Below are 22,338 nucleotides of genomic sequence, written 5' to 3'. Positions count from 1 at the left end.
CGCCCAGGACACGGGAGGGGGTGCCAGGGCAGGCCCTCCTCCCCCCTCCCCCCAGATCACAAGATAGTTTGCATCTGGTTTACATTCAGCCCTGGGCCCTGGAGGTGGAAGAGGGGGGTCCCCTGGGTCCCAAGGCAAGCTGCCCCTCACAGGCTCTCTGGGCCCAGGGGACAGGGGGTGGAGCCGGCAGCACAGCCCTGTGCTGGGGCAGGAAGCGAGAGTGGGGAGCGGGGAGGCCACAGCCCCACAGCCGGTGGAGGCAAGGCAAGGCGGGTGTAGGGTGCAGGACGTGTGGGGAGGGAGGGAGGTGCCACACTCGAGCCCTGAGGCCCTGCTGGCCCCTGGGCGCAGGCCCAGCTCCAGCCCCCAGGGATGGACCTCGTGGATCCCGACATCTTTAACAGGGACCCCCGGGATCATTATGACCTGCTGCAGCGGCTGGGTGGCGGCACCTATGGAGAAGTCTTCAAGGTGAGGACACCCCTCCTTCTCCATCACCCTCAGACTAGCGAGCCCTGGGGATGAGGCCCAAGAGGGAAAGGGGATGAGAGGAAATCCCAGTCCTTGGCTGGGGCTCAGGGATGCTGGGTTGGAACTCAGGCGAATGGAGCCTGCCTGACTGCCAACTTCCCCTTCACAAGGCTAGAGACAAGGTGACGGGGGACCTGGTGGCAGTGAAGATGGTGAAGATGGAGCCTGGTGAGGACACGGGCGCTCCCTCCCCAACCCTGACCCCTCCTCTCGGGACACCAGGATGCCTCCCCCATAGGCCCTCCCCACAGCGGCCTTTTCTTTCCTGTTCCTCCATACAGACGACGATGTTTCCACACTTCAGAAGGAAATCCTCATCTTGAAAACTTGCCGGCATGCCAACATCGTGGCCTACCATGGGAGTTATCTCTGGTGATGAGCCTCAGACCTGCCCTGGGGCCCTGCCTGGCCCCCAGCCCAGAACCCGCATTCCTGACCTCCAGTCCTGGACTCCCATTTTAAACTGGACCCCCCCCCCAACTCGAAGTTTAAACTGGCTCCCCCCCAGTCTGAAGTCCCCCTTTTCTGACCAGAGTGTTCTCTGATGTAATCTGCAGTCCAGGACTCCGGTTTCTGAGCATGGATCCCCAAAAGCAATCCCTTCATAGTAACCAAACCTGAAAGCAAGTCCCCTAAAACTAATTTTTCATCATCCTGCCGTTCAGGCCCCCCAGTTCCATTCTCTGCTCCCTTAATTTCCTAGATTCCCAGACCCCTAAATTAATATCCCAGATACCCCAGTAATAATCGTTGTCCCCCCCAGACCTGGTACCCTGGGTCCCTTTGTCCTCCTGAACCGCCCCCAACTTGGAAGATATCTGCCCTGTCTTCTGGGTTACCATCGGTTAGCAGAGTTAGGAGTCCTGCTGGGTTGAGTCAAAAAACCTGGGTTTTGGTCCAGTTGACCCCAAACATTCATTTCCTCTCTGAGCCTCAACTTTCCCACCTATAAAACGGAAGTGGGATGATCTCTCTCTGGTGGACAAGGGGAGATGGATGACCGCTGTTACATTAAAGTTCCTGTTGAGGTGCAATGAGACAGACAGTGAGCCAGGGTTCACCCACCAGTGACGACTGATTGCTGTTGTTCTTGCTACTCTTGAATTAAAGGCTTCAGAAGTTCTGGATATGCATGGAATTCTGTGGGGCTGGTTCTCTCCAGGACATCTATCAAGGTGAGAGGAAGGGCAAGGGGGATCCAGGCAGCACCCCCTCCTCTGCCCCTCCTATCTCTCTGGGGTTGTGTCTTCTGGAATGGTCTTTCTGGTCCACATTTCCTACGAGGAGCCCCGATCTGGACACAGGCCTGGCCTGGTTGGTTCGGGGAATACTATGGTGACCGAGTGAGCCCTGGGCCCTTCCCTCCAGCACTTGACAGTCTAGCCCCGATCTCTGCATGCAATCACACCCTCTGTTTTCCTCTCCCATCTTCTTCTGTCGGCATTTTCTTACTAATGTGTCCATTCAGTGTTTGAGTATTTCTGCATTTTTTGACCCATAGCTGGGTCCACATTTTCACTGACTGAGTGAATGAATTCCTGACTCTCTCTTCTTCTCTCTCTTTCTCTCTCTCTCAGTCTGCTTCTTGCTCTTTTGGAAAATTTGAGGATGGGGATGGGATGGGCCTCTGATCGCCTCTCCAGTTTTCACGGCCACCTGTGGCTTTGGCCTCCTCTCTCTCTCCATGAACCCATGATCTCAAATGTCAGACAAAGAAGAAATTCCACATAAGGTCACCAGGGGGAAACTGAGGCCCTCAGAGAGGAAGTGGTTCACCCAGCTGGCCTAGCAGACCTGGTCTCTGACTCCTTCTGTCTGTTGTGTATCATTCTCTCTCCACCTCTGTGTCTCTCTCTTTCTCAGCCTTTCTTCATGCTTTTGGGTCTCATTTTGAATCTGTTCCCGTTTCTCTGTCTTTCTGTTTCTCTCTCATTATCTGTGTGTGTGTCGGTATCCATATTCCTCTGCCTTTTCTCATTTTGCAAACTCCCATCACCCCCTGCTCAGAACACTCCCCCCAAAGAGAAGCCCGAGCTCCCCAGGGTGACCCCCACCTACACCCAAACTGCCAGACTCACCTCCTACCACTTTTCTCCCCCACCCCCACTCTGCTGCACCTACTTTGCTGCTTTCCGAACCCACGGGGCCCTCTCGGCCACTGGGCCTTTGCACTAGCTCTTATGTTCCCTTCTGAGCTGGACAGATCACATCTTCAGCCTGCTACCTTCTCAGTAGACTGCACCGACCACCCGGTAAAATGTCATACCCCCTTCCCACATATATTTCCTGTTATTCTTTTTCTCTTTAGTTTTCTTTTGGTATTTATTAGCATCTCGGGGGCTGTACTGTAGTTATGTTGTTTACTGTCCGTGGCCCGACTGGAATGTTCTCTCCACACGGGCAGGGATCTCTGTGTCTTTTGTCCACAGCTGTCTCCCCAGTGCCCACCACAGTGCCTGGCACCCAGTGGACACCGTAAATATCTGTTGAATGAATCTGTCTCCCTCTGGCCTCCGGTTCCCTACGTTAGTCGCTGACTGTCCCTCCATCTCCCCCTCCCACTTGTCTCATCTGTTCCCCCCTCCCCGTGTGGCACCCTCTCAGCCGGTGTGGGTGGGGACTGGAGTCTCCCGGGACCAGCTCTCCTAGTTCCCACCCAAAGCCACTGGTGTGACCTTTGCAGTGACAGGCCCCCTGTCAGAGCTCCAGATTAGCTATGTCTGCCGGGAAGTGCTCCAGGTGAGGAGAGAACGGGTGGGCTGGGGTGGGGGCAGGGACCTCCTGCCTCCTCCCTACTCTGGCCCCTGAGCACTCACAGCCCCCCTGTCCATCCCTCTTCCCAGGGACTTGCCTATCTGCACTCACAGAAGAAGATACACCGGGACATCAAGGTGGTCTTGAGACGGAAAAGTGGCCTTGACGGTTGGGGTGGGGGGCACCCAGGAGACTAAGTGGTGTTTGGAGGATTCAGGGTGGTGTGGAGCTGTGGGGCCAGGGGCTAGAGGCAGCGTTGGGCTGGGAGGGGTGTCTCTGACAGCCTCTCATTTCCCCCTCTCTCCCCAGGGAGCCAACATCCTCATCAATGATGCTGGGGAGGTCAGACTGGGTGAGTGTGGTGGGTGGTGCTGGGGAGGGGGACTGGCTGGGGGCCAAGGGAATAGGGCACCCCAGGTCACTATGTCTTTCTCTCTCTCTTGACCTCCAGCTGACTTTGGTATCTCGGCCCAGATTGGGGCCACGCTGGCTCGACGCCTCTCTTTCATTGGGACACCCTACTGGTGAGGGATGCCTGGTGGGCAGCTGGTGGTGCGATGGGGGGTGGTGGCTGTCCCCACCTGGGTCACTGGGGACAGCCACCTGGCTCCTTTCCCTGCCTTTATCTTTCCCTGTTGAATGTTCTTACTTTTTGGCTCTCTCTTGAGTTTTCTTTTTGCCTAGGTTTTCTTTGTGTTGATGTTTCTTCTCATCCCTCCGTCTCTGTCTCTGGCTCAACCTCCCTGTGTCTGTCTTTATTCCTATCTCTCCCTTCATCTTGACGTTTCTGTGCATCTGGTTCTCTCTGTGCACCATTTTCCTTTCTCTGTCTCTCTTCTGCCCCCGCACCCACGCGTCACCCTCTTCCCCTCCTGGTGTCACCCCTGGCTGAGGGTCTCTGCCCCCCAGGATGGCTCCAGAAGTGGCAGCCGTGGCCCTGAAGGGGGGATACAACGAGCTGTGTGACATCTGGTCCCTGGGCATCACAGCCATAGAACTGGCCGAGCTGCAGCCGCCGCTGTTCGATGTGCACCCCCTCAGGTAGCTAGGCCTGATTGGTAGCCCCAGTATCTCCCAACCCTGACCCTGATCACCCCCCCCCACCTACAGGAGACACCTCTTCCTCACAGCTCACTCTGAGAACCCCAAGGGTCATCTCAACCCAGAAAGCTTTTTCTTCACCCCTCCACAGCAGGAACCCCCGCGATCGCAGGGACTCCCTATCTGGAGGCTCCCATCGTAGGTGCTATAGCTGTCATGTGACAGAGTCCGCCAGAAGTGGCATCCCAGTGCACTTTAAAACCTGAACCCCAATCTGGTTTTGTCCCTTGTTTTGCTCTCTGCTGACGTCAGTGCTATGGGGGACCCCTTGAGCCATGAGATCTGATCCCCCTCCCCACTGGGGTCTGAACACCATGTTTTCTCCTTACTTTTCTAGAGTTCTCTTCCTCATGACAAAGAGTGGCTACCAGCCCCCCAGGCTAAAAGAAAAAGGCAAATGGTAGGACATGGGATAGGGAGGGCAGAGCCAGGATTGAGGGTCTGATGGGAGAGTTTCTGGTCTCCTCACCCCAGAACTTGGCTTCTTCCTCCCAAGGTCGGCTGCCTTCCACAACTTTGTCAAAGTCACCCTCACTAAGAACCCCAAGAAACGGCCCGGCGCCACCAAGATGCTAAGTGTAAACCACTCCTCTCTTCCCTGAAGAGCCCTTACCAAACTCTTACCCCCAGAATTCCCCCAGGACCTCCCCAAGATTCTCCAAATTGTACCCCAGGCCTTTTGCCAAGATACCCTGAGTTGTTAAAACTCACAAATTCCCCACGGTCTCCAGACCCATTCCTGGGTCTACTCTGGAATTCCCAAGGAAGCCCAGTCCCTTCAAAGACACCTCTGGAATTCTCCATTTGCCCCTGCTGGGAATTCTACATTCTTCTAATCCCTTCTAACCCCGTAAAATTCCCCAGTTTCAGTTCCCCAGAGTTCCCTGTCTTCCCTGTCGGTTGGCACCTTCCCCATTAGATTCCCTTAGACCGGTCGGTTCTCAGGCCCCTGTCCCAGCCTCTCCCTGACACCAGCCCTCTGTCTGCTGACCCCCTTCTCCCCTCTCTAGCATCAGCTGGTGTCCCAGCCCAGGCTAAATAGAGGCCTGATCCTAGATCTTCTTGACAAACTGAGGAATCCAGGGAAGGGGGCCCCCGTGGTCGAGATTGAAGATGAGGAGCCTGAGGTAAGGGCACCCTTGGCCAACAAAGATGGAACCTCCTGGACTTTGCTCAGGCTGCACCCCTTGCCTGGAGTGCCTTCCTGCTGCCTCTCTCCAAGGGAAAAAGCAGAGGATGGAGGCAGGGTTTGGTGCAGGGCTGAGGGCACAGAGGGGTATGGGAGAGCCAGAGGCTGCCAGTTGGGCCCATAGGGTGGTGGGGGTGCTAGAGGGCAGTGGCCCTGAGCTGCCCCTCTGCCCAGGTGCCTCCTGCTGTCCCTCGGCGGATCCGGTCCACCCACCGGGCCAGCTCTCTAGGGATCCCAGATGCTGACTGTTGTCGTGAGTAGAGAATCCTGAAGCTTGGGGACCTGTGACCCTACAATAGATCTGAGACACCCCCCCCCCCCCCCGCCCCGTGATTCTGCCAGAGACCCTCAGCACTGTATGATCTCATGACTGACCCCGGAGACCTTTGTCACTTCCACACAGACCCTCAGAGACTCTCGCCACTTTTGGACTCTGCAAGAGACTCTAGAAAACCTCATCACCACCTGACCTACAAAATTACTGCAGAGACCCCCTAATTTTCTGACCTGCAGGCAGACCCCATGAGTCTTCCCATAACACCAGGACCCCCAAAAGAGCCCTCTGAAATCTCTCTCACATCCCCAACACCCAAATGAGCCCTGAAAATAAACGCTCTATAACTTTGAGCCCCCACCTCCCTGGTCCCAAACCCTGACCCCCCTGCCTTGGAAACCAAGACCCTTCCCCCTATGATAGCTCCAGTCCTAAGATCTTGAGCCCGAAGCACCCCCGCCCCCATTTGTGTTACCCTCCCCCTTCCAGGGCGGCACATGGAGTTCCGGAAGCTCAGAGCGATGGAGTCCAGACCCGTAGCCCACACGGTGAGAGGTCTCCCCTTGCCCTCGCCTCGGACACCCTCCCCTCCCCCTAGGCACCACTGACCCTTGACTATCCACAGGCCCACTTACAGCCCCCTGAAGACTTCAGGAGCAGCAGCCCGAGGTCAGGGACCCTCAGTGTGGAGGGGAGGGGGCTGGGACATGTGGGGGAAGCACCTGAGGGTCATGCCTGTCACTCCTCAGGAGGCAGCTGTCAGAGTCCGACGATGACTACGATGATGTGGACATGTAAGAGAGGCCTGGCCCCACCCCACCAGCCCTCACCCACCCCATCTTCCTATAGCTGCTGTCTCCCTTCCAACCCAACCCGACCTTCCGCCACTCATCCCCAGACACCTGACTAGACCCTTAATACTGTCTCCCCCTGCACCCCCTGACACTCCTTCACCCCTGACACTCTCTGGCCCGGCTCCCACTCTATCCCCCCCCAGCCAACTCCTGGCGCCACCCCAGCTGAGCCCCGGACCCTCCACCGCGGCCGGGGCCCCAGCTCCCTGATGCTGCTCAGATGCCAGCCCGAACCCTCAGAGCCCAGCCTTCCTCGGCCTCTTCCCCGCCCTGGGAACTTGCCCCACACCAGACCCCCGACCGAGACCCCACCCTAGAGGGGGCAACAGTCAGCCCTGCCCCCGCCCATCCCTTCTGCACATCTCCACTGCAGTGGGCTCATGGGCGGTGCCCAGCCCCCCAGCTCCCCTGACTGGTATCGTGAAGTTCCAGCTGGAGGCACTGTCCACACTTGCCCTTTGGGTTTGCTGTTGCCAGCATCACCATTCCTCTGAGGGCTCTAATCCTCAGCTCCAGCCCAGACCCAGTCAGCCCTGGCCCTCCTGACCTCAGCCCTCCAGTCGCATAACACCCCCAATCCTTGTTACCGACAACCCCCCTACCAACTCACCCCATCTTTGTGTTCCAGCCCCACCCCTGCAGAGGCCACACCTCCTCCCCTGCCTCCCAAGGTAAGGCCCTGGGCCCACTGGAGCTGGGTGCTGCGCACCAGGGTCCTTAGATGCTGGGATACTGTGCCCTCTAAGGCTGGAGTCTGAGAGATCGGATCCTGAGCACACTGGGATCTGGAAGCAGCATCCTTGAACCCAGGGGTGGGATTCAAAGTATTTAGCCAGATGGGCACTGGTCCTGGGAGCCCCCAGCACAAAGCACTAGGGCATTAAGCTTTTAACTGCTGCAGTGTGTTGGTGGTGGGTGGGGGTGGGGACAGACGTCAGGGTTGATGCCTGGGACCGGAATAGGACACTGGGAGGAGGGTGAGCCACAACCAACGGCCAACATTAGTTCTGGAGGAGGTAGGGCACCCTCTCTCCGGGATCTCCTCATGTCCCTTCACCCATTCCTCCTCAATCTTCATAGCCCAAGTTCCGTTCTCCATCAGACGAGGGGCCTGGGGGCACTGGGGATGATGGACAGCTGAGCCCGGGGGTGCTGGTCCGCTGTGCCAGTGGGCCTCCCCCCCGTACCCCTCACCTCGGGCCTCCCCTGGCCACCCGCAGCCCCCACCTAACTGCCCATTCAGGTAATGGGCAGGCTGGGGCAGGAGGTGGGCAGGGGTGTGTGGGGAGGGTGGGGGGGCCTTTGGGGGCTGATTTTCCCCCCACCCTGTCTCAGAACCCTCACTCTGGAACCCAACGCCCCCGGAGCCTGATCAGCCCCCATTGTTACCGCCGAAGAAGGAAAAGATGAAGAGAAGGGTGAGCCGGGCTGTACCAAGGAATCACAACCGGGGATGGGGCTGGGATGCCTGGGGGTGGGCAGAATGATAATGATGGGAGGTGACACTCGGTGAGCGTGGCCCGGGGGGTGACCGTGACCTCATGTCCTTGTGTGGTGTCAACCTTCACAGATGAAGGTAGGGATCACAGAGATAGGCATTGTCCCCCATTTCACAGATGGGGAAACAGAGGCAGAGAGGGATGCATAGCTTGCAGAGGTGATAAAGCTTTGGGGAGACAGAGGTGGGATTTGCGTGCTGGTTATCTTGGGTCAGAGTCTTAACCACTGTACCTTCCTGTCCCCTCCCTCCTTTTGCTGGATCTGCTGCTCTGCTCCTGGGCCCTGCCTAGGGATGTGCCCTTCTCGTGAAGTTGTTCAATGGCTGCCCGCTCCGGATCCACAGCACAGCTGCCTGGACACACCCCTCCACCAAGGGTGGGCTCTCAGAGGGGGGATGGGGAGGGGCCTTAATGGAGGCACTGAGGCAGGAACAGGGGAGGGGCAGAACTGAGGCAGGACCAAAGACCGGGGTTACAGTTGGGGTTTGTGGATCAGAGAAAGGTAGAGTGAAGTGATTTGAGGGTGAAAACTAGGAAAATAAGAGTTTAGTGGCCAGGAATATCAGAGAGAACGGAAAGGTCCGAGTTTGGGGTCTAAGATGGGGCACAGTTGGACTCCATTAACCTCAGTGGGAGGTTAATAGTAGAGGTTGGGGATCCACATTTTGGGGTTTGGGAGTTTGGGGGACGGGAACACAAAAAGGGAAGAGTTTGGGGATGAAAAGACAAGGTCAGTGAGGGGTCAATGTTTTTTTTTTAAAAGATTTTATTTATTTATTTGACAGAGAGAAATCACAAGTAGATGGAGAGGCAGGCAGAGAGAGAGAGGGAAGCAGGCTCCCCGCTGAGCAGAGAGCCCGATGTGGGGCTCAATCCCAGGACCCTGGGATCATGACCCGAGCCGAAGGCAGCGGCTTAACCCACTGAGCCACCCAGGCGCCCCAGTGAGGGGTCAATGTTAAAGAAACAGCATTAGGGGCACCTGGTTGGCTCCATCAGTAGAGCAGGCGGCCCTTGATTTCAGGGTTGTAAGTTTGAGCCCCATGTTGGGTGTAGAGATTACTTAAAAATAAAATCTTAAAAAAATTGCTAAAACTCATTAAAGAAAACACAGCATTAGAATTTGAGGGGGGGCACATTGGACAAAGAAAAAGCCACCTTTCAGAGGGCCAGAGTTTGAGGATCATTGTTGAGACAAATTAGCAGTTGGGGACCAGAACTGGGAAGAGAGAAGGACAGAACTCAGAGGGCTATTTGGGGAAGCATGACTAATGCTGGGGTCAAAAGTGAGGGGGTGGGGGTCAGGATTTGCAGGATGTATGTATGGGCCCAAGCATGAGAGGTAGGTGAGAATGAGGCCAGCTCAGGGGATTGGGTTAGGGTTTGAGTTCACATTTGGGGAAACAGAAGCTGGGAGTGTCAGTATGGGGGTAAGAGAGAACTGAAGGTCAGGGCTGGGGGACAGACTACCAGTGTTTGAGGTCAGACAGGTGGGGGTTGAGGAGGCTCCCCAGGGTGAGGTAGGTCTCAGTGGCCTTGTGTCTGTCCCCACAGACCAGCACCTGCTCCTGGGGGCAGAGGAAGGCATTTTCATCTTGAACCGGAATGATCAGGAGGCCACACTGGAGATGGTGAGCACAGAACTGAGGGGCCAAGGGCAAGGACTGGAGTTGGGGGCTGCTGGGGTCTTATGGGGTCTTATCTCCTCCATTCTCTGCAGCTCTTTCCCAGCCGGACTACCTGGGTGTACTCCATCAACAATGTCCTCATGTCTCTCTCAGGTCTGGTTGTGGGTTGGGTGGGAGGAGGGGGGGTCAGAAGTTAAAGCGTTGAGAGTCGGGGGTTGGGAGGTAGATGGACACAGCTGGAAAAAAAAACAACATACACCCCACCTTCACAGAGCCCTCAGTTAAAAATCTCAGCCATTTTTTCACTGGGGGACTTGCTCCCTGAGCCTCAGTTTCCCTACCTGCACAATGGGGTTCACAGTAGTCCCACCTCCAGTCAGTTTTGAGGTGAGGTCTACAGGGAGTCTTTACATTTCCTCCATGTTCAGATGCCAATTAGAACTTACTCCAGGGGTGCCTGGGTGGCTCAGAGGGTTAAGCCTCTGCCTTTGGCTCAGGTCATGATCTCAGGGTCCTAGGATGGAGCCCCAGGGTTGGGCTCTCTGCTCAGCGGGGAGCCTGCTTCCCCCCTCTCTCTCTGCCTGCCTCTCTGCCTGCTTGTGATCTCTCTGTGAAATACATAAGTGGAAAAAAAAATATATATATATAACCTTTCTCCACACTTTACTAAAATTGAGTGAGGAGTTAGAGATTAAAATTTTGTGTTATTGTTTTATAAACATTTTGTGTAAGATAATTTCTAAACTATGGGGGAATGCCAAGCCAAATAGGCTGGTTGACGACACACTTTAGGAGAATTTCTAGATCAGTTACCTCTTAAACTGAGCAATGTGTGTCACTGCATCTGACTGGTTAAGTGTCCATAGGTTTGCATGTGGCTCCAAGTGCAGGAGGAGAGGGAACATGTTTAACTCATTCATTGTTCTCCGGAGCCCAGCACGGTGCCTGGCCTACGGTGCACATTTAAAATATGTCCAGTGAAAAAGAAATAAGCAAAAATGCCTGAGACTTGGAGCCTTGGGAGCTTCAAAGGGATGGGGCCAAGCGAAGGGACAGGGAACAGTGAGTGTCTGGTGACCTATAACAGCCTGCTTCCCCCCTACACACACCCACACTGCAGGAAAGACCCCCCACCTGTATTCGCATAGCATCCTGGGCCTGCTGGAGCGGAAGGAGACCAGAGCGGGAAGCCCTATCGCTCACATTAGCCCCCATCGGCTATTGGCGAGGTACCAACCCCCAGTGGCATCACAGACCCCTGGGATGCCCCTTCCTGCCGTCCCTCTGCATTTACGCTTCCCTTCTTCTGCAGGAAAAACATGGTCTCCACCAAGATCCAAGACACCAAAGGGTGCCGCGCTTGCTGCGTGGGTGAGAGATCCCAGCTGGGTGCACGTGAAGGGAGCGGGGCGGGGGGCGGGGCTTGGGCTGCATCTACCCGAGAGTTAAGGCCCGCTGTCCAGAGTCCGGGGAGAGATGTGTGCCCTTTTCGGGGGTCGGGGGGCAGGGAAGGGGAGAGAGGATTGACTCTAACCCATCCCTACCCACCTCCACAGCGGAGGGTGCGAGCTCGGGGGGCCCGTTCCTGTGCGGGGCATTGGAGACGTCTGTGGTCCTGCTTCAGTGGTACCAGCCCATGAACAAGTTCCTGCTGGTCCGGGTAGGGGGCCTGCAGAGGCTGGGGACTCTGTGAGGTTCAGTGGCTAGGGCCTCCCACTCGTTCTGCTTCTGCCAAGAGCTTCAAGAAGCACCGCTTCCACCCGCGGCCCCGCCCACGTGAGGAAGGCGCTGGAGGCTCACCCTGGGCGGGGGGGGGGGGCTTCCTGACCCTTAAGCTCCGCCCCACACCAACAGGCCCTGTGTCTATGCCCTCGGGTTTCCAAGGAGACCCCAACCAGATCCTTTTAGTCCAAGGAAACCTTGCTGCCTTTGAGGTTGGCCCTCTGGGGGCCTTGCATTTCTGTCATGAGGGCAGCACGACCCTAACAGAAGCCACGCCAACTCTAAGGCACACTTGTCCATTTCTAAGTTGGCACCATCTCACTCCTCTGGGCTCTCACCCCCTGAAGTTTCTAGACGGCATCCCTCCAAACCCTGAGCCCAGGCAATCCTTGGGAAGCCCCCTGCGGGCTCGTCCCCGAGGCTCCGCCCCTCGTAGGCCCCGCCCCTCGCCTCCTCTGAGCCCGCCCCTCCCTGTGCGCCCTGCAGCAGGTGCTGTTCCCGCTCCCGACGCCCCTTCCAGTGTTCGCGCTACTGACCGGGCCAGGCTCCGAGCTGCCCGCCGTCTGCATCGGCGTGAGCCCGGGGCAGCCGGCGAAGTCGGTGCTCTTTCACACCGTGCGCTTCGGCGCGCTCTCCTGCTGGCTGGGCGAGATGAGCACAGGTGAGTGGGACGGACTCGCTGGGAACGGGGCTGCTGGGAGGGGTGGGGCTGGGCGGCTGGGCGGTGCTTTAGCCCGGAGGTGTGGTTGGGAAAGGGGTTGAACCTGGACGAGGGGAAGAGCGGTGGGTCTGTGTAATGTACAGCTGGTGAGCGTGAAGATCAGCCCGGCCTCTTAATGGGCGGGAGTTAGCCTGGGGCTTGGGAATGGAGGGGGTGCCTAGCGGAGGAAGGCAGAATCCAGAGGAATGGGCTTTTTTAACTTCTGTCAAATAGAGCACAGGGGACCGGTACAGGTGACCCAGGTAGAGGAGGACAAGGTGATGGTGTTGATGGACGGTAAGGAGCCTCCTCCCTCTCTTTCCTCCACTGTTCCTGGATCTCCACCTCGCAGACCCTGTGCTGCTGAACCCCTCTAGGCCTTGCCTGCCTCCTGCTTTGCTACTCAATGAATTTATTGTTCAGTCTATCAGCAGTCCGCCCTTCCTAGCCTCGCTCTTAAAACCCGCTCTCTACCCTCTTCTAGGGTCTCTGAAGTTGGTGACCCCAGAGGGAGCCCCAGTCCGGGGGCTTCGAACTCCAGAGATCCCCATGACTGAGGCTGTGGAAGCCGTGGGTAGGTGCAGGGATGGGAGGGCCCCAGGCTCCCAGTGGATGCTCGGTGACACCCAAGTGTAACCGGCTCTGCTTTCGTCCCAGCTATGGTCGGGGGTCGCCTCCAGGCCTTTTGGAAGCATGGAGTGCAGGTGTGGGCTCCAGGCTCAGACCAGGTAAGCGTCTCCATCTGAACGCGCCCGTAACCCTGCCCCTCCCCTGCAGGTCTTCCAGTTCCCCAGATGGACCCGGAGGACTGAGTCAGGGTGTGGGGCTCTGAGGGGAAGCTCCCTCCTGTCTCAGTGCAGGCAGGTCCTCTTCTATATACCCCAGGGTCTCTCCGGTCCAGAGCTCATTCCAGGCCACTGTGTGATCTTGTGCAAGAGATTCTGCTTCTCTCTGAGCCTCGGTCTCCCAACTATAAAATGGGGCTCACTAGAGAGATATGTAGGTGGTTAAGAGCATGAACAGACTGCCGGGGCTGGAATCCGGCTGGTTGGCCTTAAGCAACTGACTTCACCTTCTCAGCTGAAAAATGGAGTGAAAAATGGTACTTAGCTCATAGAACTATGTGTCAGATGCTGCCCCTATTTGTTTGTATTTTATTTCATCTTCTCGAGCACCCATCAGGAAGGTCCTATGATTTCCCAGGTTAGTAATCGAGGCACAGAGAGGTAAAGTAGCTTGGTTGCGTGGATCACAGAGCTGGTGAATGGTATTAGCAAGAATGATTATTTCTGGACCCAAGACTGCAAGTTCAGACACACTCACCCCTGCATTCTCTTTGAGAGGGGAAGAGTCTTCTAGATACTGACACACACACCTTTTCCCCAGCTGTTGCAGGAGCTGAGAGACCCCACTCTCACCTTCCGTCTGCTTGGCTCCCCCAGGTATGGACGTGGGGAAGGGGACACAGAACCTGGGAGGGGGGCCTCTGATGTGGATAAGTGTCTTGAGATGTCTCTAGCCACCTGTGTCTTTGGCCTGGACATCCTCTCTCAAGGTCTTCCTGCTTCTATCTCTGCTGCTTATAGTCCATTCCCCCACAGCAGCCAAGGGGACATTTTTGTTTTTTAATTTTTATTTTCACTGTTTATCTTGGCAAAACTTTAGACCCACAGAGAAGTTGCAAAAATAAATTTAAATAATAGTTTTAAATCCTTGTATCCCCTTCCTTCATCCAGATTTCCCGGATGTTAACTTTTAGGTTGTTCTGTTTTTTGGGGGGGTGTTTTTTATTTTTACCACGTTTGCTTGATCTTCCTCTTTCATACGTAGTAATTTTTTCTGACTGGGTGTGAATTGTCTCCTAAGTTAAAGCAAAGACCTCCTTATGCAGATCACAGTGCAGCTGCCTAAATGAGGGAATTAGCACAAGACAGCACTACCTTCTAATCCACACACCCATTCAGGTCTCACCAGTTGCCCCAATGATGCTTTTTTTAAAGAAAGACTTTATGTATTTGAGAGCGAGTGAAGGAGAGGGAGCACGAGCGAGGTGAGGGCCAGAGGGAGAAGCAGACTCCCCACTGAGCGGGAAGCCCAACTCGGGGCTCCATCTCAGGACTCAGGGATCATGACCTGAGCCACCCAGGTGCCTCCTGATAATACTCTTTATAACCAAAAAATACTACCCTTTTTTGATAGGCTGCATGTAGGAGTCATGTCTCTTTCCTCTTTAGCCTGGGACAATTCTTCGGGCTTTCTTTGTTTTTCAGGACCTTGATACTTTTTTTTTTTAAAGATTTTATTTATTTATTTGACAGACAGAGATCACAAGTAGGCAGAGAAGCAGGCAGAGAGAGAGGAAGGGAAGCAGGCCTCCTGCTCAATCCCAGGACCTTGAGATCATAACCTGAGCCAAAGGCAGCGGCTTAACCCACTGAGCCACCCAGGCGCCCAGGACCTTGATACTTTTGAAGAGTACAGGAAGGTTGTTTTCCAGAATGTCCTTAAGTTGGGTTTGAGGTTTTCGAGCTAAGCATTTTAAGCAGGTTGTGGTGGCGTGCCCTTCTCAGTGCATCCTATCATGAGGTCACGTCACTTTGTCCCATTACTGGACAATCTTTGAGCATTTGGGTAGGGTGGAGTCAGCCCGGTTTCTCCACTATAAAGTCACTTTTTGTATTAATAAGTATCTTTTGGGGTGATTTGTTGAGAGGGTGTAAATATTACTGCTTCTTACCAGACTTTCATCTCCTGGTTTTAGCATCTATTGGTGATTTCTGCCTGAATATATTATGAGGATAGTTACTAAATGGTGAATGTCTATTTCTGCACTTATTAGCTGGTATTCTACTGTGGGGACAATCTGTCCCTTTTCCGCTCTGTGTGTGTGTGTGTATTTCAGCACAGCCTCGTGGATTTCCATTTTATTTTGGGGGGTTATAATCTATTACTATCATTATTTACTTCAAGGCACAAGACCTCCCACATTTAACCAGTGAGAGCCCCTTCAAGGATCTCTGGTGACCTTTTGACATGCCAGAGAGGCTTTTTAAAATCTAAGTTCCATTGCGTCACCCCCACCTCCCATTTAAAACTCCTGTGGCCTCAAGATAAATATACCCAGTCCTGGCCACAGCCCACAAGACTTTGACTTCTACAGCCAAGTCCCAAGCTCTCTCCCACCTCAAAGCCTTTTTCCAGGTTGTTCTCTGCCCAGAACACCCTTCCCTGACCTTTCACCAAGTTCCCTCCTGAGCCTTTTTGAGGCTCCACCATTTATTCTTTTTCTTTTTTAATATTTATTTATTTGAGAGAGAGAGAGAGAGAGAGAAGGAACAGTGGGGATGGGCAGAGGGAGAAAGAGAGAGAGAGAAGCAGACTCCCCCCCGCTGAACAGGAAGCCCAATGCAGGGCTTGATCCCAGGACAAAGATCATGACCAGAGCTGAAGGCAGACGGCTAACTGAGCCACCATCTTTGGGCCACCTTGGCTGACCCTTTGGGATAGGTTTCCACGCTGTTTTGCACTCATGTAATTCACTGGGTCATGGTGGTCTCCCCTTCTAGACTGGTCTCCCGTCCTCAAGGGCAGAGACCGTGGCTGCAGTAGCCTAGCACTGTGCTGGAAAACCGTTGTTGCTCCTTTGTGGATGAATGGATGAACAAATGAACGAATGAACTGACTTCTCTCCTCCTTCCCCAGGCCTGTGGTGGTGGAGACACGCCCAGCAGATGACCCCACTGCTCCCAGCAACCTCTACATCCAGGAATGAGTCCCTGGGGGGGTATTGGGAACCACGCCCTGTGCCCCCATCCCCAACGAACATACTTAGTGGTTGTGACACCCACTTGTCTCCCAATAAACATGACTCCAGCCTCTGTTGTCATCTTGTTCTTCTGAAGGGGAGAAGGGAGGGCGGAATTCCTGGATGCCCACCCACCCACCATTCCCAAAATGTCAAGAACCCAACACAGTGATGTCAGGGGTATAGCACAGACTTTACTTCTCCAGTACATGGTCACGTCCCCCAGCTGCCTTCGAGGGAGGGCTTGGGGGCTAAGAGACTTGTGAGAATAAGGCACTTGAGGTTGGGGGTGAAGGGCCAGCTGGGGGTCTCAGCTAAGCTGGTCCTCATACTGCTTGCGGAAACAATCGCCAGCTGGGAAGAAATCCCAACATCTCTCTTGGTACATCTTCCAGACGTAAGACTCCTAGAGTTGGGGCACGGGGAAGACTTGGTCACATCTTCAAATGCTCATGCCGACATGAGCTTCTTACTGCCACCTGCTGCTTGACCTTTTATTACTCCTGCCCACAGTCCTCCCATTACCACCCCCTTACCTGGCCAGTGTGTTCCGTCTCGTCCTTATTTATCAGATACATCAGGAAAAACCTGAGGTGGGGAGGGCAACGGAGATAGTTAACGACTACCCTAACTTTCTCCTGATTGGCTGGCCGGGAAGCCATCCACCCCGATACCACACCTAACGGGCTGATGCCGATGCCCAGCACTACGCCCCTCGCTGTCAGTGGCCACGCCCCACCCACCTCCCTGATTGGCCAACCGGCCCGTGCTCACATGTAATTAGCCAGGTTGTGCTCCTCTAGCGTGTGGGTCTCGAACCCGTGCGGTGTCGTATCAAAGTAATCGCTGCCGATCCCGCAGATGAAGCACTTGGTCTATGGGTGGCGGGGGACATCAGAATCCCGGCCCATTCAACGCCCTCCCCTTCGGGGGTCCGGATTCCCTCTGGGTCGCCCCCAGACTCGACCTACCTCCATATCTTCCTTCACTTGCTCTTGTTGGTCTCGGAGCTCGCCAAAAGCGTCAATGATCAGACCTACCGCGGCAGGTGCAGCAGGTGCGAGTCAGTGCCCAAACTCCGACCCAGCCCAAACTCCTCCCTCTTCGGGCTACCTACCTCTGAGCCTTGCCTCCCACGCCCCATCTCCCTCATCTTATCCCTGCTTCCTGAAGATAACACCTAGTGTTTATTGAGCACTTATTATGAGCAAAACACCTAGGAATTAACTTCATTCTCACAGTAACCCTGCGAGGTTAGGATTATTAATATTCTCACTTGCAGATGGAGAAACTGAGGCCCAGAGAGGTGACTTGCCTAAAGTCTCACAGTAGGAAGAGGCAGAGCCAGGATATGAGTCCAGGCCGACTACACTCTTAAAGGAGACAGTCTCTCCCCACTCTCACAACCCTGACCAGCACTGACCCTGGATGATGGCCAGCAGGATGACGATGACAAAGAAGAAGAAGGTGATGTCGAAGACCACTCGGTACAGCTCATATTCATCGCCTGCTGGATCCTCAATCTCATCCCCGATGCCCCCACCGGCTCGGACACCCACGTACATGTGAAACAGGTAACACTGGGGGGCGGGTGACAAGCATACTGGTCATACATTCTATCATCCGACATTCTCCAAGTACCTCCAGGGCCCTGGACTGAGGGGACGAGCAGACACAGCAGTGACTGAGTCAGCTCTGGGCCCTGCCCTCCCAGGGCTCACAAACATGGCATCAGATAGTGACAGGCCAGAAGTGATCATGGCTGTGATAGGGAGGACACAGGCAGAGGGGGCAGAGCCAGGGCGGGGGGAAGCACAGGGCGATCAGGGGAGAAACAGAGGGAGCACAGGAAGCTTTGAAGCTTCGAAAGCCTGACTCAGGGTGATCAGGCTGGACTTTTCTAGAAGAGGGGACATGTGAGAGCTGGAACTTGAAGGAGGTGTTAGGTGGGAGAAAGTGTTCCAGGCAGAGAAAACCACATGCGTTACGTCACCGCTGGGGAGGAAAGAATACATTGTGCTCCAGGAGGAACTGAAAGAGGTTCAGTGAGGCTAGAAAATAGAGCTCCAGTAAGCAAGAGCAGGGAGAGAAATGAGGCCAGCTGATGGTTGGGGAGGGCTTCCTGTAGGAGGCAGCATTTAAGTTGAAAGGTGACGTGTCAAGTGAGAGAGGGGCGTGGACGTGGGGCCTGTGGTGGAAGAAGGAGAGAATGTCAGATGCTAAGGGTTTGGGTGGGAGGAAACACATGGTCTTAGGGGAACCGAAAGAGGACAGGCAGCCATGGAGCAAAAAAGCAAGAGAGACTGTGGTTAGACTCAGGTAAAGCTGGCTTTTCCCTGGTGTTGTGAACCAAGGGGAGGGATTCGATTTTATCACATAGCACTAGAGAGCTACAAGAAAGTTCTGAGTGAGGAGGGGGGCACGGTCTGCCTGACACTTGCGAAAGATTTTCCACTTGTTCTTTCTGTGTCCCCAGGAAGTGAGAGAACCCTGTGTCTCGGTTAAGAGTTCAGGCTGGTGACTGTGGTGGGAACGGGGCTATGCGTGGCAAGACTAGGTCTGGCGGGGCCTCAAATGTCAGGCTGAGGGGCTGGACTGTGTCTTGAGAGCAAGGAGCCAGAGTACAGGACATCTTGTACAATAGCCATGAGATCATTCTTTTCCACTGTGGCCCATGCCTCCATAGGCGCAGCTCAGTCTGGGTCATGACCACAAATTATCAGAATAAAAGAGAACATATAAACAAGCATGGCATGCTGATGCTTTGGGTGAAATTTTCTCCTTCTTTCTTTCTTTTCTTTTTCTTTTTTTTTTTTTTTAAGTAATCTCTACACCCAACCGGGCTCGAACTTACAACCCAGAGATCAAGAACCACATACTCGCTCCACCTACAGAGCCGCCCCTGGGGGAAGCTTTCATGGATCACGATGAGAGTAGCTAACACCTACACAATACTTAATACACACCAGGTGCCACTGTAAGACTTTTGAGGGAGCTCCATGGAGTCCTACAATCAGCCGTTGGCTGGAGGCACTGTTATGACACATGCATTTTATGAGGAGGACACCAGAGCATGAGGAGGTTGGGCAGACCACCCCAAATCTCATGGCTCGTGAGTGACAGGGGCACAATGAGTGAGCACCTTTCCAACAATAATAGCTTTAAAGGCTCAAATAGGGGCGCCGTGGTGGCTCAGTGGGACCTGTGCCTTCGGTTCAGGTCATGATCCCAGGGTCTTGGGATCAAGCCCCGCATTGGGCTCTCTGCCCAGCAGGGAGCCTGCTTCCCTTCCTCTCTCTCTGCCTGCCTCTCTGCCTACCTGAAATCTCTGTCTGTCAAATAAATACATAAAATCTTAAAAAAAAAATAAATAAAGGCTCAAATAACACGACAACAGCAACGAACGCTTGCTGAACACTGACTGCATGTCTGGCGCCGTTCAAAGGCCCCCATGGTAAATCTGCAAGGTGGGTTCTCCTATTAACTCCCTTGACAGACGGGAGCGCTAAGGGCCCTCGAGTGCCGGGAGGAGGGGCTCACCGTCATCATATCGTCACACTTCATGTCAGGCTCATCCTCATCCTCACTCTTGTTGTAGAACTTGCGGAAGAAGTTGAAGGCCACCACGGTGTAGAGGTAGACAACCACCGCCAGGAGGCCCACGGTCATCACCAGCTGGAGGCGCAGGGGGTGGGGGGGTGCTGTCATCTCCGTGCTCAGCCTGCCCCTCCCCAGGCCCAGCCTCCCCAGCACCCCCCACCCCCGCCCCTGCAACTGTCAACCAGTGTGGCCCTCCTTCCCCAGTCCCACCAGGCACACCCACCCTGGCTCAGCCCACCCGGCCTTGCCCCTCCTCACGGGAGCCACCCAGCCCTGCCCCCTCATCCACCCCTACTCAGACTACCAGCTCATCCCCGCCAGGCTCACAGCCCTCAGTCAGTTCCTCCACACACCTGCTTCCCATTATGGGTGACGGAGGAGAGGATGGTTCGCAGCGTCTTGACCCCCATGGCAATGTCCAGGAGGTGGGCAGCGAAGAAGAAGTTGTTGTAGTGTCCCAGGAGGGACATCACCATGTACCAGCCCAGATATAGGAAAGACTGTGGGCATACAGGGTCAGGGAGGTTAGGGGCACACAGGTTAGGGAGCATGCGGGACTCATGGGGAGCACCCAGGGGGTCAGGGAGTGCTCAGGAGGGTCAAGGGGCACTTGCGAGGTTAGGGAGCACTGTGGGAACAGGGAGCCTGGGAACATTTGAGAGGAATGGGAGTGCTCTGGGGGTCAGGGTGTCATGTCTGCCTAGGGAGTGTTTGGAGGATCTGGAGCACTCTGGGTGAGAAGCCATCCCTGGGGCAGAGGGAACCCTTTGCTGAAGGACATAGTCTGAGAATTCAAGAGCACCTGAGGGACAAGGGGCCTGAGGGACCAGTGGGCTTCACAGGCCGAGGTGCACAGGGGCTCAGGAGTCAATCCCCGGTTTGGGGTTCTGGAGGCCCCAGCTCCCCAAAGGCCCTTCTTCTATAGTTCCTCCCCCACCAATGGGCCCCTCCTCACATTGTCTGTGAAGATGACCCCAAACTTCCAGATCTGATACTTGACATCAATGGACATGAGCCTGTGCAGGGCGAGAGGAAGAGGGATGGCCAGATGCCTGATACTCAGACCCTGGCCACCTTCCCTGGCCACCCCAGGCCCCTGCAGGCTGGTCCCCGACTCACCAGGTGAGCAGTCCCGGTGGTGGTTCGGGCTTTCGCTCATTGTGGGCTGTGATCTCCAGTGTGGCCAGATCCATGCCCAGCAGCTCGGCGATCCGCTCCCGCCCATAGATGTCCCCATGCTTGTCCAGGACCTGCGTAGGGGAGTGTGTGGCGGTGGGGACATGGCTGGAGTCGGGGAGGGCCACAGCCTGCATGGGGTGAGGCTGGGGACACTCTGAACTTTGTGTGAGAAATTGGGGTGCATCTTTCTGGAGAGAAGGGCCAGATCTTTCTTCAGATGCCCAGGGGGAGGGTCCAAGAGTGATAAAGTTTCAGTTGATTCATTAGCCAAATTCATAGAGATAATTTATTAAGATCAGATTGGTAGTCAAGAAACCCTATATAATTGGGTCTCTGTCATCTGTGAACTTATCTTCTCCTCCTCACCCTCCTCATTCACTCTGCTCCAGCCACACAGACACACAGACCTCCTCGCAGCTCCTCAAATAAACCAGACATATTGCTACCTCAGGGCCTTTGCATTGGCTCTTCCTCCTGCCTAAGACACTCCCTCCAGATTTCTACCTAAGTCACCCTTTCACTTCATTAACTGGTGTGTCCTTTCCTGCCTATGCCCGGCCAACATACACACACACACACACACACACACACACACACACACACACACACACACATTCCCTCTTCACTTTTTTTTCTTGTACAACACTTATCACCACATAAACCCTATAAATGTGCTCAGCATCTGTCTTGACAGCCTGAGTGTTGTGTTTGCAGCTGGATTCCAGCCCCCTAAAGCAATTCTGGGCACAAAGCAGGTGCTCGATAAATATTTGTTGAGTAAACGAAGGATCTAATTTTCCTTGGTGCCAGATACTGCTCATGCAGGAGCCCATGTAATCTTCACAACCACCTGTGGGGTCAGCCCTCTTACAATAACCCCACTTTGAATCTGAGGGAAACCAAGGCACAGAAAGGCCAACACAGCTAGGGGCAGAACAGCAGGCAGTCCAGCTCTGGAGTCTGTGCACTTCACTTCCTCCTTCTTAACTAATACTTATTGGGTCCTCATTCCGAGCCGGGTACTCTGCTGCATTCGTTCCACATATCATGTCATCACAGAGGGAGGTGGGATCATTGTGCCCATTTCCAGATGGGCAAACTGAGGTAGCCAAAACCCCTTGCCCAGGGTTGCACATAAAGTGACTGCTTGTCAGGGCCGGCACATCCAGGTGGCAGCAAGAGACCCCACCCAGTTGGGGCGCCTGGGTGGCACAGTGGGTTAAGCCCACTGCCTTTAGCTCAGGTCATGATCTCAGGGTCCTGGGATGGAGCCCCGCATTGGGCTCTCTGCTCAGTGGGGAGGCTGCTTCCTCCTCTCCCTCTATCTGCCTCTCTGCCTACTTGTGATCTCTATCAAATAAATAAATAAAATGGTAAAAAAAAAACAAAAACAAAAAACCCGCCCAGGAGGCCCTGCCACCTCCCCATCCATGTCCTCACCTTCCGCTTGACAAACTTATCCCAGTAATTGCTGGGGAAAGACCTGCCGAAAGAGAGAGACC

The 22,338-nt window shown here is 54.8% G+C and overlaps 2 protein-coding genes across 3 annotated transcripts in view; one reads left to right on the top strand and one right to left on the bottom strand.

Annotated features, from left to right (window-relative positions):
- The first annotated feature begins 87 nt into the window (after positions 1-87).
- Positions 88-16,130, top strand: MAP4K1 (mitogen-activated protein kinase kinase kinase kinase 1). Its single transcript, XM_059151624.1, has 31 exons — positions 88-471; positions 642-699; positions 813-903; positions 1,642-1,706; positions 3,215-3,270; positions 3,375-3,422; positions 3,595-3,637; positions 3,737-3,809; positions 4,195-4,326; positions 4,724-4,786; positions 4,883-4,964; positions 5,397-5,513; positions 5,750-5,828; positions 6,339-6,397; positions 6,475-6,518; positions 6,599-6,643; positions 7,332-7,374; positions 7,784-7,946; positions 8,039-8,121; positions 8,494-8,578; positions 9,757-9,833; positions 9,923-9,983; positions 10,951-11,059; positions 11,143-11,201; positions 11,387-11,490; positions 12,039-12,213; positions 12,487-12,549; positions 12,737-12,826; positions 12,910-12,980; positions 13,639-13,694; positions 15,955-16,130. The coding sequence occupies exons 1-31, from the start codon at positions 373-375 to the stop codon at positions 16,022-16,024; spliced, it is 2,463 nt and encodes an 820-aa protein (XP_059007607.1). The 5' UTR covers positions 88-372; the 3' UTR covers positions 16,025-16,130.
- A 99-nt stretch (positions 16,131-16,229) lies between these two features.
- Positions 16,230-22,338, bottom strand: part of RYR1 (ryanodine receptor 1) — a 108,096-nt gene continuing 101,987 nt past the window's right edge. For both annotated transcript variants that reach the window (XM_059152534.1, XM_059152535.1), the window contains 10 exons: positions 22,277-22,319; positions 20,777-20,907; positions 20,613-20,673; positions 20,011-20,157; positions 19,598-19,732; positions 17,481-17,637; positions 17,029-17,093; positions 16,832-16,932; positions 16,594-16,645; positions 16,230-16,463 (listed from right to left, as the gene is read on the bottom strand). In XM_059152534.1, the coding sequence (XP_059008517.1) occupies positions 16,368-16,463; positions 16,594-16,645; positions 16,832-16,932; positions 17,029-17,093; positions 17,481-17,637; positions 19,598-19,732; positions 20,011-20,157; positions 20,613-20,673; positions 20,777-20,907; positions 22,277-22,319 (988 nt within the window). In that variant the 3' untranslated portion in view covers positions 16,230-16,367. The remainder of the gene's footprint in view (positions 16,464-16,593; positions 16,646-16,831; positions 16,933-17,028; positions 17,094-17,480; positions 17,638-19,597; positions 19,733-20,010; positions 20,158-20,612; positions 20,674-20,776; positions 20,908-22,276; positions 22,320-22,338) is intronic.

Source organism: Mustela lutreola, chromosome 16, assembly GCF_030435805.1.
Source record: "Mustela lutreola isolate mMusLut2 chromosome 16, mMusLut2.pri, whole genome shotgun sequence".
Taxonomy (NCBI): Eukaryota; Metazoa; Chordata; class Mammalia; order Carnivora; family Mustelidae; genus Mustela; species Mustela lutreola.
The sequence above is the reverse complement of the archived record's forward strand: the minus strand, read 5'-3'. Positions and strand labels throughout refer to the sequence as shown.